This window comes from Excalfactoria chinensis, chromosome 2 (assembly GCF_039878825.1).
Source record: "Excalfactoria chinensis isolate bCotChi1 chromosome 2, bCotChi1.hap2, whole genome shotgun sequence".
NCBI classification, from domain to species: Eukaryota; Metazoa; Chordata; class Aves; order Galliformes; family Phasianidae; genus Excalfactoria; species Excalfactoria chinensis.
The window spans coordinates 126,103,991-126,122,565 of NC_092826.1; the positions used below are offsets into that span (position 1 = coordinate 126,103,991).

At 37.9% G+C, this 18,575-nt stretch overlaps 1 protein-coding gene across 1 annotated transcript in view; it reads left to right on the forward strand.

Moving 5' to 3' along the window:
* The window catches only part of GPR158 (G protein-coupled receptor 158), a 167,566-nt gene that overhangs the window by 80,881 nt on the left and 68,110 nt on the right, over positions 1–18,575 (forward strand). The window contains exon 5 of the mRNA XM_072327963.1: positions 13,274–13,342. Coding sequence (XP_072184064.1) covers positions 13,274–13,342 — 69 coding nt within the window. The remainder of the gene's footprint in view (positions 1–13,273; positions 13,343–18,575) is intronic.

Below are 18,575 nucleotides of genomic sequence, written 5' to 3' on the forward strand. Positions count from 1 at the left end.
AGGAAAATTCATCTGTGTGAGTAGTGTTATGTGAACCAGTGCAGAGCTCAAAAAGGGGGTGACCATCTGCAGTAATGATTAAATGTAGTGTGAGGGCAGCAGAGCTAGACAGCACAAGGAAGAAACAAAATGCTTAAGAAATTCTTCTATTTCAAGGTTAGAGTAGGATTTCAAGGGCTAAAGATCTACTAAATCCTTGCAGGGGAAGCCAGCTCCCCATAATCAAGTTCTTCCAAAAGTACTGGACTATAGAAAGAAGAAAAGGTGCTCATCAGCTGTCAAACTGTCTTCAAAAGTATCTGAAAGCAGAGCCAAAAATAACTGACGTTTGCATAGTGGTGTGCCCACTCAAACATGGGGTTATGAGGTAGAATACAGCTGCTGTGAGGAGTCATCATTGCCTTGAAAACAGGTAAGAACCTATACTGGCAAAGAGAACAGAGAGGCTAACCTCAGTCCTGGAATGGCAGAGGCTAACTGCTGCTACAGCTCTGGGCATGAAGGAGAGCTGAGAACACTACACCCAATAGCCTTGGCTCACACTGGGTCTTTGCTGCCAACTCTCATCAGCTCAATACGAAAGGCCTCAGAGAAGATGCACTGAAGACAAGCTGCCATAATCTATCCTTCCCGCTTGCTGCTCTGCTGCTGGTTTCTGCATGGATAGGGGAAACATGGGCATTCATTTTCTTGTTCTGTTCTTTCTACATTCCTAGCATATATGTGGATATAAAACCAGCCTATTAAAATTTCCACAACTATCACACTTGGAAAGGTTAATTTTGGATCTTAAAAATAATGTATAATTGTTTAGAAGAGGATATTTGAAACAGCACTTAGGAATGATATTGTCACGTGGCATTAATGATAAAGGATAGCTGTAGATCACACTGAAACGAAGGGCTCTGTCCCATCCAAAACCATGTCCACTCCCAAATAGTAAAAATTTATAATTAAATCACTTTCTATTGTATTAATTTTTGTTTCTCATTTCTGTGGACTCAAAAAATGAATTTCAGAAGTGCTTTTAACGGGAGGAGAAAAAAAAAAAAGTAGCATAGATGGAGCACTGATCAAATGAAAACTTGCAGTTAACAAGACTATATAGCTAATAATCAACAAGCTTCAATAATTTGATCTTTCTTGAGGGAGCTGTGGCAAATAACAGCAACTGGTTGTCCATTATGTCATTTTTACTCTTTCTTGAATACAGATTTCCCGTGGTTGGAGTTCAGGAGGACTCGATTTTATACTACTGCTTTGCTACTGTTCCCTCCGGTGTAAATCCATTTAAATGTTCTGCTAAATATGATTTGAAAACTGTGAAGATAGGCCTTAAACAAAACCCTTTTAAACACTGCATGAAATGCCACATAGATGGAAATAGAACAAGTAAATGAATGCTGTAATTCCCCTTCCTAATACTAAGAAATCAAGAATTTCTTTTCCCCCTCACTGCAATTATGATAGGATGCAGTAATTCAGAGTGAGATAATCACAAGCTATTGATGTGTGATACATCCTTAAATATTAAAGCATGCTGGCTTTGCAAACATACCTTTTTCTCTAATGTAAATCAACCGATCCTTCCTCTTTTTTAACTCTACAGTGGCATCTTGATGTGCTTTTGCCTGGATGCCTTTCATCTTTGGTGCACATTCTGCTTTATTCTCCCTAGACACCAATTTCTGACATTTCAGCTCAAGTGGAAACTTGATAGAGGGAAAAGATGTTCTGCAGATGGAGCAGCTGCCTTTGCATACTGTGCTGGTGGGCATACCTGACAGTTCTCAGCACATACAGATTCTATGCAGTGCTTTTTGCATCCTTTCTTTATTACATCCTTGAGTGAGAACCTACTTTCTTGTGATTTCTCAGAGAAGTTTATTGTAGTCTTGATGTATTCAGCTTTAAAGGCATTGATGATATTATTTTCAAAATAGCTATGGCTTTTAGTGAAATTCTCATATCCTTTATTCATAAAACAGAAATCATAAAATGTCCTTTCCTATTTTTCTGCACAGTTAAGATATGCCTGTAGGGATGCTGTACCTTTTTTTAACTCTCACATAAATAATTTGCAGAATGCCATATTGAAAAGATAAGCGTGCGGGCTGTTAGCCTGTGTTAGCAGTTGAAAATCAGAGATGATGTACTGCCTGCTGGAGCTCCCAGAGACAGTGCATGTTGGCAGGCATGGCTGCAGTTGTTGTTATTGCCCTGTTTGTTGAACGTTGTATCATTCACTTCACAAACACAAAGGTTTCGCATCTGTATCTATTTGCACTCTAATGCGTGGTTGAGGGGAATTAAGTGCTTGTGAATAGAAAAATGCACCTATTTCCACATTATGCACAGAAGGCTCCAGGTCAGACTGACTTGTGAAGAGAATGAAGATCTCTATATAAAAAGTATTGATTGTTTTCAATCCAGACTCCTAAGGAAGAGATAATGAGAAGAGGAATGTTCACCACAAAATCAAAGAATTGCAGAGGTTGGAAGGGACCTCTGGGGATTATGAAGTGCAACCCCCCACTGAAGCAGTAGGAACACATCCAGGCAGTTCAGGAATGCAACCAGTTGTGTTTTGAGCATCTCCAGAGAAGGACACTCCACAAGCTCCCTGAGCAGCAAATTCTGGTGCTGTCATCCTCACAGTAAAGAACATCTTTCTCATGTTTGTATGGAGTTTCCTGTGTTGCAGTTTTTGCCAGTTGCCCCTTGTACTGTCACTGCAGGCAGGGTCTACTCTAACAAACAAGGTAGATCTTAAAAAAACACTTCTTTGTTTAAAAATATATATATACATATAAAATGCTCTAATAATCCCAAACCCACAATCTTCTCTTTATATCTTCATGTTAAGTCAGATTTTGTCTCCACAAGGTGAATTAGTATATCTCAGGGGCCATCCAGAAAGCATGGAAAATTTATAGGGAGTTATGCTGCCTTTGAAAGGGCAGAAATTGGCAGTGGAGTATGACATGTTTGCTCCACTTTGGTTTTCTGACTGATCCCTGACTTATAGCTTCTTAGAGTTAATGTCTTGCTGTTCATAACCTTGCAGTCTGAGAATCCTTGTTGATTTCTGTTCCTCCAATGTTCACAAAGCTCTGCAGCATAGATATCTGCTGTTCAAGTCAATGGAGCTGCTAAGCTTCACTTACAAAGCAGGGTTCTGGCTGGGAAGATAGCTGTCACCAGAGGGAGGCAAGGCTGTAGTAGCCTTGAACACTAATCTAAGTTTAATTGTATTACATAATGATTCCACTTTTAAAGTAAATGTAAATTAACTGTAATTGAATCCTTGAATTTCAGAATGTATCTCCCAGCAACAACAAAAATTATACCATAAGATTATGTCACCAAAGCTGTTTTGGAGCTAGAAATTAAACTAAACGGAGCAAATTGCTAGGTCTTTTGTTCATCTGTCTGTGGTTCTTGATGACTCTTGCATATGTGCCCCTCTCAAGGAAGCTGAGTAGACTGGATGGACTGTCGCACAAGGATAGTCTTTCACCACAGATTCTTTGATGGAATAACTTCAGGGTAGTTGCATTTATCTGAAATTTCATTTGGACTTGTGAACAGACATTTACTGATTTGTTGGGAGTGGACTTCCTGTTGTGTCAGCAGAGTATCTGTGACATTATTTATTTATTCTGCTATTTGTCTTGGAGTTATATGCTGCTGTGAATGTTTCTTGTTCAATCAATATCAATAGCAAAGTCCCTAGTGACATATACGAAGACTCTGGCATGCCTTCTTTTCAAGAGCAGACCTTTGTCTGAGCTAGGACTTATTTTTGTTAGAGCCACCAAAGTGTAGGCTTAGAAGAACTATTCCAAGTATGAGCCTGTCTTGTAGAGGAGGGACTTTTCAACCTGAAAGTCTTGGAAGTTTAGTAGTGGCAGTTACAGACTTCATGAGGCTTTTGTCTCTGGAAGAAGATCCTGTAAGGGATTCCTTGAGCATCCATGCCTTTGGCTGATAGACAGGGCAGAGGTTTGGAGACTATAGTTAAACTGTAACCACTATAGATCATTCAGACTAAAGCATATGCCTGTTCTTTATTCTGTTCATCATTACTTTATGTAAAAGCTGAATGTACAGAGATTTCAAGCAGTGTCTTTTCTTTAGGACTTCACGCTGTGAATGCAGTCAGATTGCTTTCTGCTTCCCCTATCCCTTCCCTCTATCTGAAATAAAATCTTAATGTTTTCCTCTGACAATTTTTCATCAGTATAAGGATAACTGAAAAGAAACCTTGGTTTCCTCCCAGTTCCCTCAAAGATGTCCCAGGTACTGTTTCTTTAGTTACTGTAGCAGCCCTCTTGTTATCCAGCAACTTGTTGGGCTCACTTTGCCTACAGCAGTTTCTGTCCTGCTGCTTTGCATTGTCCTCTCTGTATAACTCCATGGGCAGCGTACACAAGCTCTTTGTTTTCGAGATCCCTAATGAGCTTTCCTCTCTCTACTCATGCTCTTTATTTGATACAGAAGTGTTGAAACCATCCTCCATCATCATCTCACCATATTATTCAAATACTCCTCCTTTGCCCCTATGCCTTCCCCATGCCTGGCAGGGGCTTCATGAGAACATCCACTGCTCTCCACATCATGTATTCAAATTCAGGGGCTTACAAAGTATGGTACTATGGGTGGAGCACTGATAGGCAAGGAGTACTGACTGCTCACTACAGTAAGAGCTGTTGCCTTGTCCTTCCATTGTTTTTCCCATCTGTCCTTCCCCATCTTTTGTCCATTTGTCCACTCTAATGTTATGGATGAAAGACAGTCTTTCTTACCTTCTCATGCAGACCCTACAATAACTTAAGGCTAATTTGAGGCTGTGTCTTTCTGCCACACAGTGGTAGGAAGTAAAATGAAATCATATAGAATCATATAGAATCATAGAATGGCTTGGGTTGGAAGGGACCTCTAACCCACCTGTATACATGCAGCAATATTTCCTTCAAGGGTAAATGTGATTTTATTTTCAGGAAAACATATAAACCCTGATCTCAGCTTTTTATTAATTTGCTAATTTATTATAATAACCTTTGAAGAGATGAAAAATGTCTGCATTTCTCCAATCCTGACATAACTGGTAAGTTTGGAGCAGTTTAGCCATTTGGTTCTCATAAAGGGAAAGTGAAGAAAATAAACTGGTGTTGGATTTAAAGCCTTCAGAATTGTGACCTTTTTTTTGTTGTTTATGTTTTGTTTTTGTTTTTAATTTGAAATTAGTATAATGATATTCATTTACAGTTCATTTGCCTTCTCAGTCATGTGAATAATGAGGTTTTTTTCTCTTCATCAGATTTATTTTAACTCTTATTACATCATTCTCAGTTTGTTTCCTCTAAGATACTAAGCGTTTTGAGCCTTGCAGTCAGGGTGTTTTTTCTCCTGTCATTTACCATAAACTATTTCTTCCTGTGATTTAGCTATGCTTTATACAGGCTGTTTTAGTGAGCTGTGGTATTATCTCCTGTAATAGGCAATGTCATGTTGAGTAAGAAAGCTGAAATGCAATTAATGTGTTCCAAAGCTATTTCTAAACTGAATCAGGAGAACATGCAGACCGAGCCTTACCTCCTGCCAGTGTAATAGGGTGTTTTAATCCATCAGATCTCTATAGATTCTGTTGAACTCTTGCTGGTTACAAAAGCATCAATACTAACATGAACTGTATTCTTGAGGAGCACAATGTCATTTTGTCTTACTTCATCTTCATTTTTGAATGAATTTAAAGCAGGCTATTTAGTGATCCGGTTTTTGATGATCATTATCTTACATTTTCAACTTTTAAATTAGTATAAGGATGTGAATAGACTGAAACAGAACTTGAACGTTATTTACCTCTTTACAATTTTCCTTTTTCTGCAGATTGATTATTGGTGGGTCAGGACAAGGTATGCTAATCTAAGCTGAAGGAATTCCTGATCTTATAACAAAGATGTCCCAAGGACATTAATTATTTTCACCATAAAAATTATTTTCCAACAAATAATAATAGTTTTTCAAGTTACCTGTACTGCCACTTATATGCAGCAGAATTTATGCGTCAAAATGCAGAGCAATTTATCTTCATCATGATGCATTATAGCAAATTTCATTACTTGTATAAAAGAAAGGATGAAGGACCACATGAATTGGAAAATAAAGTATTTGGGGATTTCTTGGTTGCCTGACATCTCGTGCACTTTTAATGAAATTGGTTTCTGATTGATGGCTGCTTGACCTTTTGCTTTTCCTGGTGTTGTTTTTTTTTCCTTCTAAGTAAAAAGTAAATTTAATAATTATATTATATTTGGGTTCAGCTACAACTAGTAACAGAAAAAAAATGACCTTTGCATAAGTATTTTCAAAGAGTAGTGAAAAAACATGAGGATAGTGTTTATTTAATTTAAGACTACTGCACAAAGCTGCAAATGCCAGAAGATTCTGACAACTTGCCAGCATAGCTTGAGTGGAAAAATGTAACTGGGGGCCTATCTTTGGAAATTTGGCCTTTGCTGTGATATTTACTGTATTTGCACTCCATATTTTATTAGGAGACTATTTTTCAAAGAGAACAATTATTAAAAGTGTTTGTCAGTATGTAAAGGGGTTGAACAGGGCACAGAATTTCACACAATATTTTGCAGAGAGATTTTCAAAAGAGGTGCAACCATTTCTACCTTGAAGTGAATAGTATTTTCTGCAGTTACTTGTGAATGATTTGCTTCAATTTTGTAAGACAACCAGCAATAATGAAATGAGGCTTGTTAAGGCAATTGGAAGTTGCCTTTTGCTGAGTAGCAGTTCTGATCACTGCTTGAGTGCATCAGAAAGAAAATAAAAAACAGTGGTTTACTTTCCTGTTGTTGACTAACTTTACACCCTGACATTTAGAGATTCAGTGCTAATTTTGGCTGCTGCATTTTCTGCATTACTTAGGACCGCTAAGAATTGTAATACAGTATCTTTTATGCCTTTTTATCCATTATTTTAGCTTTTTGCTTTGTTACACTTCATGCAACTTGGCCAGTTGAGCTTTTTTATTTGCTTGTTTTTTTTTGTGTGTTTTTTTTTTTTGTTTTTAATTTCCCTTTTGCCAGTAATTGTTAAGCATTTGTTTATGACCCTCTAGCAATACCCAAGAGGCACAAAGGACTTTACTGATGTGAACTGCTGTAGAAATTGTGTTACTTTCTGAGATCTGGAGATAGGGGATTATTATTTATCTTAAAGATTACTGAAGTTCTCAACGTAGACTGAAGACTGAGCAAATTCAAAGGCATAGAGCAGCCCTTGACCAATAATGTTTTTTGCAGCTTTGCTCAAGAAAACATACTCTGCTAAAGCATATTGGTAGGGGAGAAACAGAAGGGAGTGCCTTGTCTGTGCTAACTGGGAGCTATCCGCATGCTTGTTAGTTTCACCATCTGTAGTAAAATTCTTTAAGTTAAGAGGTAGACTTGCAATAGTGTACATTGAATTGAGGAACAGTTACTTTCAACATTAGAGAAAGGTTCAGGAGCAAACCAAAATGTGCAGTAATGCTGAAACACTGCATTTGAAGTGTTGTAATCTAAATGTGGTCTGGGTTTACATTCTGCTCTCTAATGATATCTCCAATGAGCTAGAATATGTACTTGCTCCCCAGCTTTTGTAGTTACCACCTCAGTTTTCCTCCCTCTGTTTTGGTCAGTTGCTTCATCAGGCAGATGAAGACCCTACTTGGAACAGAGAACGTAACTCCATTTTCATTGCTTCAAACAGTACAGTTCCAGCTCCTTCAGATCCAAGACTGGAGGCAGCAATCAGCTAGAAAAAATTGCTGAAACCCAGTCTTGGAATGTGGTTGGTGATGAAGATCTATGCCTTGACTTGTTATCATTTTCTTGCAAAATATGTATTTGTATGTTTATCTCCAAGTCTTTATCCCGAGAAGTAGGCTGGCTGAAAAATAGTAGGAAGTTCCAGTGGAATATGAGCCAATGGTGAGCTCTCATCACAGTTCAGGAAAACCATACACCAGGCAGCAGAAGCATGGCCAGGAGGCAAAATAAGTTCGTTACTCCTCTCTTTTGTGGTAGTGGGACTGCTCCTGGAATACCAAGTCCAATTCTGAACTCTGGGGAAACACACTATAGCCTATAAAGCTATAGATGTTGCACTCATAATGGAGTCAGAATGATCTACATGCTAATAATCTGCATATCACCAAGGTAGTTGAACCTCAATCTTGTTATTTTTTTGTGCACTAATGAGTGGTCATGGTCTGCTGTATATTACCATAATGTGTTGGCATTTTACCCATTATTTTACTAAAAGTGTATGAAAAGAATCTAATATATCCCACTGGAGTAAGCTCTTTCTCTTTCACGGTTTCTTTTTCTGTGCAAGTCTTAAGTTTTCAAAGCATGTTTTAGCGCTGGTCTCGCTGGTTTCAATTAGTTCTGTGAGTTACTCTGTGCTAAAGGTACTGTTGGGATCCTTCTGACTCATCTGGACAGCGCTCCTGATTGCTTCATAGAGCACCAGAAAACTGTGATGAATGGTTTGCTTTCTGTAGCAGCATTTTTGGTTTGTTTTTATTAATGAGAAAAACATATATGAGAAAGTTAAAAAGTAGCTGTATTTTTGTAATAAACAGTGAGTAAAGCTTTCTTTAAAAGAACTGCTCTACAAAGACAGCTATGTTTACTTCACAGGAAAACAGAAGTAATGTTGCAGTCAAATTCTGAATCTCACATGGAGGCGATAACTTACCTCCAATCTTTTTGCGACCTGGAACGTATCTTGGTTTTGTGGATATTTTTGATTTTTTAAATGCTTTAAATCATCACTCGTGTAATTTTGAGTGGATGCTGAAGGGCAGATGGTCAGTAGAATTTCATCTGTTTGTACTACATTCCTGAATGCAAGAACTGTCAACAGTTCTTGTCTCATCCTCTTGGAGCTGGAGAGACCATCCATCCTGCAGCAGTTGTGTAATGTGAGGGCATATAACCAGCTATGAGCCTGCGCTACTGCCCAAGTCACACTTAAACTCAGATTTTCTGCAAGCTCCTCTTGAAATATTTAACATGCAGATGCAAAACGTATTACTGGGTGTAGTGTTTTCCTGTGTAGATCTAGCATGGCATAGTGATTCAGACGTTAGGAAACAGACCAACCAGGGGCCTCTATGTCCTCATGCTACTTTGTTGCTGGCTGGAATTTAACTCAATGTTGCATTTTTTTTCTAGCTGATTCTTTCAGTAGCTTTACATGAAACAACTGATGGCTATTTGCTTAGATTTCTTACATGGTCGAGAACTTGCATTAGATTCGCTGAAATTGTCTCGTTCATTGTAGAATTTGAGGATGGTAGCTGCTCTCTTAGAAACTCCATCTCATGATGAAAAAGCTGGTAGGAGCCAATACATCCCTAGTTTTCACCTTTATTGTATTACATGCCATGCTATTATAATTGCATCCTTCTTGCTTGAATCCACCATTGCTGGATGAAGCCTGGATTGAAGTTAATTCCTAGCTCTGTCATCCTCATTCAACTTAAAATAGCATCTTTTTTTTGATCATGAATATCTCAATTAAAGATAAAACAAATGTAAAGAATATAGAAAATGACTGAAGGTAAGTATAAAAGTGTGATGCTAGAAGCAAAATATATTGCAGTGTTATGTGTCAGCAGTAAGCAGCCATTGAGAAGGGGAAAAAACAGGAAGGACAAATTTTCTGATGCAAATAAGTAAACATGGGAAATGAGCAAACAAGCTAAACAGCAAATGAACAAACTGTACAGAAGTTGAACAGGCAGAGAAACAAATAAAAAACAACAACAACAAACAACACAGCAAAATAAATGCCAACAAGGCAAATGCAAAACAAGGCAAAACAAACCAAAAAGCAGCTGATAAGGAAGAGAAAAAGAAATAAAGCTGATGTTACATGCAAGTGGAAGACTTTGTCCTAAAGTGCCCTGATCTAGGAGATTTTTAATTGTGCAGATGGCATAGGTGGAGAGCAAATGATGGAGGTTGTGGAATTCCTTTCGGTTCTGTTCTTAAATTTGCTTTCTTTAAGGAATAAAGGTTTTCTTTTTTTTTTTTTTATTTTTTTTTTCCCATGACTTCTGTGAGCATACTTGCTGTTATGTACATTTTAGAGTGGTGCTGCCTACAGCCATGCTTTTGGTGCCAGTGCTTGCAAAGTTACTGGGGGCAAATTTTAGTCTTTTTTAAACTTCCTAATCTTTTCTTTATTGTGTGCTGCACAGAAGTTTTATGCCTTGCTCATGCTGAAGTTGTACGTTAATTAGAAATGCCAGCTAAACCATACTATCTTTTATAATTTATAAAAATATATGCAATTACTGTTCTACGTGCCATAGCAGCGTGCATGATCCATGAGCCACTAACATTCGAGCTGTAAAATAATTGAGTCACTTCTTAATTGAATAACCTGAAAATATTTTGTTTAATGGCTTCACAACTGACAACAAAATATTCACTTCCAGCTTTTTGATGTCATTTCAAAACAGAAGTGTCTGCAGAAAGCAATCTTGAAAAGTTGTCTAGATGTATTGATTTTTATTGTGCCATCTGAATAAGTTGAGTGCATCTGAATACATAAATAAGAATACATAAGCAATTTTAATACAGCAGCCATAAAAGATCATACAGTCCTTTCAGCTCTTTGTTTATTGTTCTGAGATGCTCATAACAAACAAATTTCTTGCAAATACAGAATCAGTGTTTTGTTTTGGGCATTTTTTATCTGTTGGTATATATGCTTGGTGTAGGTCCCTGTAGATGAAATGAGGCCGGGCATTGCTTCCATGTGGAGAAATGCATTATGGGAGTGCATTTTTCCATTAGCAGACTTGTGGCTGAGGCTCCCTATGTATCCAGATGACAGAAATAAATTACATGGAGTTCTTATTCTGTTGAATTTGATGTCACTGAACAGTTGAAATATGTGAGCCTAAAAATCCTGACACTGGTGTTTCAGTTTCCCACTGTCTAGCTCTTTGCATTTGGGATTTTGCTTTCGCTTTATCCAATATCATAATATGTTCATTAAAACGGGAAAAGAAAACACAATTCAGTTTTTTTGTTTGTTTGTTTTTTGTTTTTTGTTTTTTGCAGCAAATGTCTTGAATTACAGGAGCCCAATGATGAAAGTGTACATATGAACTCTGCTTATGGGTTGGTTTTCACATTTCAGCAATTGCTATGGCAGGCATTGCATCCTGTTGGGAAATACAATTATTGTAGTTGAGCTGTTTGCTGGTACTCTGCTTTGTTTTGCTTCACTTTCTAAAGAAACATTTCATGAAGCGTGTAACTTCTAGGAAAATTTTGCCAGAAGTATTTATGTCTCAGATGCAAGGTGTAATTTTAGAGCAAGGTAACAGAATAGTTTTGTAATTGCTACTGTGAAGCTCAAAATGTGAAAGTCCAAAGTAAAGACCCTCGTGGAAAAATCAAAGAATTGGGAAAATCCAGAAAGGAGAACCCAAAATGATGATTCTCAACTGCATGGAAAATTCCTGTGAAAAATAAGGAAGTAACTTGTGTGTCCATGGCTGACAGAACTAGAAACATTGAACTAAAGACACACTACAGGAAGTTTAAGAGCTATTAGGCAGAACTTTCTAATTATGGGGAATAAAGAACAGGGAAGCATATGTGCAGGTTTCTTTTTGATACAGAGGGGAATAATGTATTTGCATCAGAAATCAGGAAAACAGAATGAGGCACCATTACTTGGTGGGGGTACAAAAATCTCTGTGGTCTCTTTTTCTTTTTTATCCCAAGCAGTGAATATCTGTACAAGTCTTATATTACACTGCCATGGAAGGAAAAAATCAAAAGGACTTTACATCTTTAGTCTGTGCTGTTTCTAAGCCTTCTGAAAACAAACATTTCAGTGTGCTTTTCATAGACTGTTTCCTAATGCGGAGTGCAAATGAAGTTCAGTGCTAATTTCATACAGAGCACAAACATCAGTTCCCTAGAACACAGGGCATGGATGATATGACAGAGTACCTTCAGAAAAAGAACCTGTCCTGTTCCATGGGAGGATTACAGCTGAGCTATATTCTGAAAGGAACTGGCTTAAAATGTTCCTTGCTTTCTGGTACTTGACCTGAATTTAACTCTCAGCAAGGTGGGAGATCAGAGCACTAATGTCTGTGCCAACATGCACAACCTTCCTCACTAAATGTCACTGTTGCTAGAAATTAGGTAGCTGCGTAATTGCCTAATATTAGCAAAGCTCTCTGAGAATTTTCTCCTCATCCTTCATCATACATTTGGTACATCAGACCTGTAAAAGTCAAAAGATGCTGACCAGTCAAGAAGGAGAATGAAGAGATATGAAATCAGAGTTAGGTTACAGATTCACTGAAAAGATCCATCTATGAAATTCCACCATTTTTGCAAGCAGAAACTGTACCCTGGGGGACCAAAAATGCATCTGTAAATCCATTCAGACAGAGATCATTTTTTTAATGATTGTCTTACTAATGAAAGATAAACTTCATCCATCCAAACTCATTAGAGTGATTACCACACACCATTGATTCCAGTCCATGAGAGGATTTTATGATGTGAAATAAGGGGATTTTTCAAAAGATTTTTGGCAAAGCTTTTTTACTGTCCTATCTGACTGTGTTGCTTGCAGTTAGGAAAGCAGTGCATTAAAACTCAGAGGAAGGGAAGAAATGGAAAGCAGTGTTGATGTTTCGTCTTTTAGATAAGGTACAGATGCACTATACATAAATCATCAACAGAATGAGCTTTATATTAAAGAAAATAATAGATTTTTTAATTTTAAAATGGACTAAAACTGTGATGGAGACTGCATTAGAATCAGTGAGGAAATGGCACTATATTTATTTTATTATCCTGACAAGTTAATGACTGAATATATAACTCTTTGTATAAAATTTCAGGAAAGATAAAGGTGCTTGCAATCTAAGAGCACAGTCTGTATTTAGTAAAATTGTAGATTATTCATACATACTGTGGAAGCCAAATCGTTAATAATAAAAAGGCAGGTCAGAATGGACTTCTTAACATTTAAATAGTACAGAAAAAAAAAAAAATAAAAAAATCTGCAGTTAAATTCATATCTGTACTTCCCATGACTCATAGTTTCTCACAACCAAGAGCCATTTCAGCGGTTTCAAAATGTATCCATATAACACGTTGAACAGTATCCAACTTAGGAATCTTCTAATTTTTTTGTATACTTTGTTTCTTTTTCCTAGAGTATCAGAGCTTCGGGTCTGGTGCTGTTGGAAACCATTCTCTTTGGCTCACTCCTTCTGTACTTTCCGGTAAGTCATTTTAGAAAAGTGATGTCTTTATATTTGTCAGCAATTTAAGACAATGCTTGAATCACGTTGATGACAAAAGTGATTATCAAATCTATTTCTGTTATGACTAGCCTAATATGATTCATAAAGTTTGCTGTGTTCTGTAAACATTCTTAAGAATGCTTGAATGTTTTATTATCTTTGTAGAAATTCTCCATCTCCAGCTTAGGGAATATTTCAGTATGTTTACTTGGAAATTTTGTAGTTTTCTGAGTCAAACTGAGTTTTAGCCTTGAAAGATAGCTTTCTATGCTCTGATAAGGGAAAATTGCGCAGGGTATCTAAAGCGTGTACAGAAATTCATACCATAGAACAAAATGGGAGGAATTTCCTTTCCATGGCAGCCCCAGCTTGCCTTCCTATAGAACCATGAACCACATAGTGTCTTCCCAAGGCAGAGGCTCTACCATAACCAGCCAGAATTTGTACAATGTTGGCTCCAGTTTGCTTAGAGCCTTGCCATGTCTCGTACTGTGCTATGTCTATGATAAGCTCACCAGTGACTGATTCCTCAGCATCTTTCCCAGTTCTTGTCTTGATCCTCTAGCTTTTGTATCAGAAAGAACGAACGTCCTTTGGTGACTGACAGACTTTCGGAGCTCAGTGTCAGGAATGCTGAGGTACTGGTAGTAAAGAAAGAGTTCTCTTCCAGCAGTTGACTTGGAGAGAAAGGATACTGTTAGGTGGAAGAGACACTGTCCATGACCGTCAAATGCAGAGGGAAGGGAGAGAAAAAACAATGGAGCTGGGAGTGAGAATTAGCAGATTGAAGCTTCCCACAGCTTTTCACTTATGCTTAAATATTTCCTCCTTTTTTCACTGTAAGATGTACAGCAAATACAAAACGATGATTAGACGCTAGATGAGGAAAACCATTCTGTTAAAGAATCCTGATGAACCTGCCTCCCAGCTGGGACATAGATGCCTGATGGGACCTTGTCCCTTTCTGCATCTCATATGATAAAAAACTGTTCTCTGAGGACACATTCTGTTAGATGGTGAAAAGCAAAGGGTACAACCTGACTTCTCTGTGACAACAGCTCTGTGTTCCCACGCTGTTTGGTGGGGCTCTTTTCCATACATTATTGGGTGATTATTCCTAAATTTTATTATTTTGGTTTAAAGGCTTAAGTGGAGGGACTTAGTGTGGTAATGAAGCTCATATAAATGATCAGGTGGAAATTAATCTATTTCACCATTTTCAAGAGTATGTTCAGTAAAATCAAAGAAAACTGGAGCTAAGGTAGAAACACCAGGATTGCAATAGCACAATTCCTCAATTCACTGTGGGTGTTTTCATAATTTTATGATCCAGGGCAAGAAAGTATAACAACAAATGTGTACGGTGTGAGGGCATATATAAAACATAACCATAGAGGTCCATTATATCATCTTTAAGGAAGAAAAGATTGCATTACCACAAGCTGTGAGTTACGGGGTGCGGGTCCTTGAAATGGGAACTCTTGACATTTTGCTGTATGTGTATACTAAATGTTCTCACCTGCTTCTTGTTCAGAAAAGGAGCACAGAGCAGAGCATGATGGAGTGGGAAAGAAAACCTGAGCTTTAAACGGAGTCTTGTTTGTGCTTGTCTGGGAGTATTCTGTTTCTCTGTGATGTCATTTAAAACATACTAACATGCATACAAATGTAGAGTTGTTTTAGCTATGTGAATTGATCTTTATCTTATGATAGAGGAATAAGGATAGAGAGGATATAAGGATAGAGATATAAACGTGCTTTAAGACTATCTGGTTCAGCCTGAGCCAGCAGTGTGCCCTGGCAGCCTAGGAACAAACTACATTTTGGGGTGCATTATTCAAAGCATGGCCAGCTGGTCAAAATAGGTGATTCTCCTGCTGTTTAGCACCAGCATGGCCTGAAATATTGTGTGCAGTTCTGGACTCTATGAATTATAACCACATTAAGATGCTTGAAACCATTTAGAGGAGGGTACCAAAGCTGGTAACAGGGCTGGAAGGTAATGTCTTGTGAGGAGGGTTGAGGCCACTTCTTTCAGACTGGAGGAGTCCAGGAGGCAACCTCCCTGCTCTCTGCAGCAGTCTGAGGAAGGGAAGCAGAAAGAGGTGCCAGCTTCTACTCCTGAGAACCAGTGGCAGGGTGCAAATGGCACAAAGCTGCACCAGGGGAGGGTTAGAGTGGACACTGGAAGAATACCTTTATCCCGAGGGTGGTCAAACTCTGCAACAGGCTTTCCAGAGGTGGTTGATATCCCTTGCCGGTCAATGATCAGGAGACATTTGGATAATGCCCTCAGTAATATGCTTCAGCTTTTGGTTAGACCTGAAGTGGTCAGGGAGTTGGACTCATTGATTTCTGGAGGTTCTTTCCAATTCAGCTATTCTAACCTAACTAGGCAGATTCAGATACATTTTCTGCAGCTATGATGAAATGCAATTTAAAATAGGAAGTGAAGTTCATCAGTTTGGGCCAGACGGCACTGCAGTACGGTGTTCTCCTTTGTAGTATTTTTTCCCATTTATGTCATCTTTTCTTCTATTATGTTTTGGAAGGCAAAACTGAAAAGCTTAACTTTCATGCTCAGCTAAGTGCAGAATTACAAAGCTCGCCTTAGCGCATCTACAATATATAGGAATAAAATGTCAGAAATTCAGTCCTAAAGGATATAAATCTATTTAAGGATTCAATGCAATATTACATTCTTATTTAAAAATTAAATATTCCCCTTAGACTTTCTCAACAATGTTCAAGTCTTTTGCATCTTTACATTCCACTCCCTGTGCTTTCCCAGCTCCAGCTTTTATTTTGTATCCATTCACCCAGTCTGCCTTGGATTGTTCTGAGAGCCTTCAGCATACCAATTTTGCAGTGTCCAGAAAGGCTTTATTGCATCTGTGACTTTCCCTACCCTCCAATTAAATGGAAACCAAAACCTACTTTGTTGCATCGCTTAATTTCTTCCACTAATTGTCATTGTTTTCATGTCTACATGCTGTAATCTATTCACAGTGTAGTGCCATTAATTGAAAAATAATATCACCAGCCAGCTGCCTTTGGGGAGAAAAACAGCTGTTATAATACCCTTCTAACCAAACAGAAAGTGCTAATGATGATCTCCACCAAAATTTATTTTTCAGATTCTGCTATATTGATAACAACACACTGATCTTTCCTGAATTATAAAGAGGCAGAGGAGGTTTGTCTATTAAAAATGCATAGTTTTTACACAGAAGTTACTGGACAGCTGTCATTTCTGAGGCTCTCAATTTATATGTTTTCTCCTGTTTTTGTAGCATTATCTCTAATTTCCGTTTACTTAGTCTTCCAATTATTGATAGACCTTCTCTAAAGGAATGCTGTGCTCTCTAATTGATATTCCTTACATATCTTTGTTTTTAGATTTTGAAGAGAGGGCCAAAACGTGATTGGCTTTTCAAAGAGTCTCTTAAATTGTATATTTGGCATCTGAAGGGAGAATGCCCATTACTTTCCTTTTCCAGAAATACTAACTGTAATGAAGCTTTATACCAGGCATGCCCAACCCACAGCCCAGCATAACATGGCCACCCCCTGCCCCGTGCCATCACAGTGGCAGCTCTGCCCACCAAGCAACTCAGCCCAGCATGCACCCATTGCTCAAAAGCAATCAAATGCTGGTTTGTGATCAGTGCTGTTGGGGCTGAATCCCATGAGGATGGTTCAGTGCAGTGCCCACTGAAGTTATGACAAATAATTTTATGCATTTTGATACTTAGGCTAACCAGTCTTGTGAACAGCAAAAAAATATGCAGCCTTGCTTTCTGTTTTGAGGAAGAGATTTGACAACAATTTTCATAATTGTGGGAAAAAATCATCCAATTTCAGTATCCCTCTCTTTACAGTCACACCTTGTTCATGTCTGAACATAACTGAAACTCCAGGATGCACTCTAAAAATTCATGCAATATTATGATAATTTCCAGAGCCAGTGGTAAAAATTAGAGAGTGCCATGATGTGAAGGGACAGTGAATAATTTCTTCTTCGTGTTCTTGATATAGCAGAAAAGAGGGTTAAAATCAAGTGAAAATTATGTTAGACAGTGAGGCAGTTTTATAATAGTAGAATTAGTTACACTCTAAGATGGATTAGTTGAAAGGCTGTGGAGCATTTCTTTTAAGGCTGTTGGGATTTTTCCCTTCAATCTTCTCATCTTTTGGCTCAAAACTTCTAAATTCTTTCTCTTTCCAGCTGCCATTGGTTTTCCAAACTTCTAATTATAGCAAAGCAATATTGTTCTCAGTTTATAGAAATAGTGATACAGAGCTGCATTGACTTGCTAACTCTCATTAAGCAGTTCATTAAGTAGCCTGCAATAATCTCATATTGCTCAGACATCTTGTTGCATTGAATAGGTATTAAGATCTGTTTCAGGAACTGTGTTATTCCTTGTTTCACACTCAAGCTAGAATGACCTACCTTTTAGGGCTATGAGGCCTAATTGAAAGTAGGGAACAGCAGAACGTAGATGTAGACTGGGCTTTTTTCCCTTCAGTCTTCCATGTATATGTTAGCACAGGAGAAGTGAGCCTTGAACGTTGTGATAGCTCCATTAGTCATAGCCCTGAGCAGAGCAACAAGGACACTAGAGAGCTTGAATTTTGGCATTAATGTGAAAATGAAATAACATGTAATGCTTTTATGCATTTGTTCCTCAAGTATGCCTAGAACTGATGCATTGCAAGAGCCCAGCTAGTGTTTATATGTTGATTTTCACTGAGACTAACTGAAAGATGTTGCTTTTTCCAACACATTTATCAGTGCATGTACTCATATGCTGGACTGAATCTCAGACTTCAAGTCCCCTGTCATGCACCAGATGTTTTAGCTTGATTATTTTTCAGTATATAGCTACATGCTCCTTACTGGTAAAGTAGTTTTAAAAACTCTTAACAATGAACATCATTTTCTTCTTGTTGTTTCACGTTAGCTGAAGAACAGGCCTGCATAGAATGGTATTCATGCCACTGGTGACCAAGGACAGCTCTCTCCTCTGAGATAATCATCACAGATTTCCACAGTATTCTAGAAAAAGTTCTTCCTGTTTTATTTAGATTGTAGCAGTTTATATGTCCAGCCAGAAGAAAAGGTAGATTTTAAATGTACATTGCCAGAATTTTATATATAAATTGTTTTGTTTGGGCAGAGAAGTAGGGGAACCAAGCAGAGGTTTAT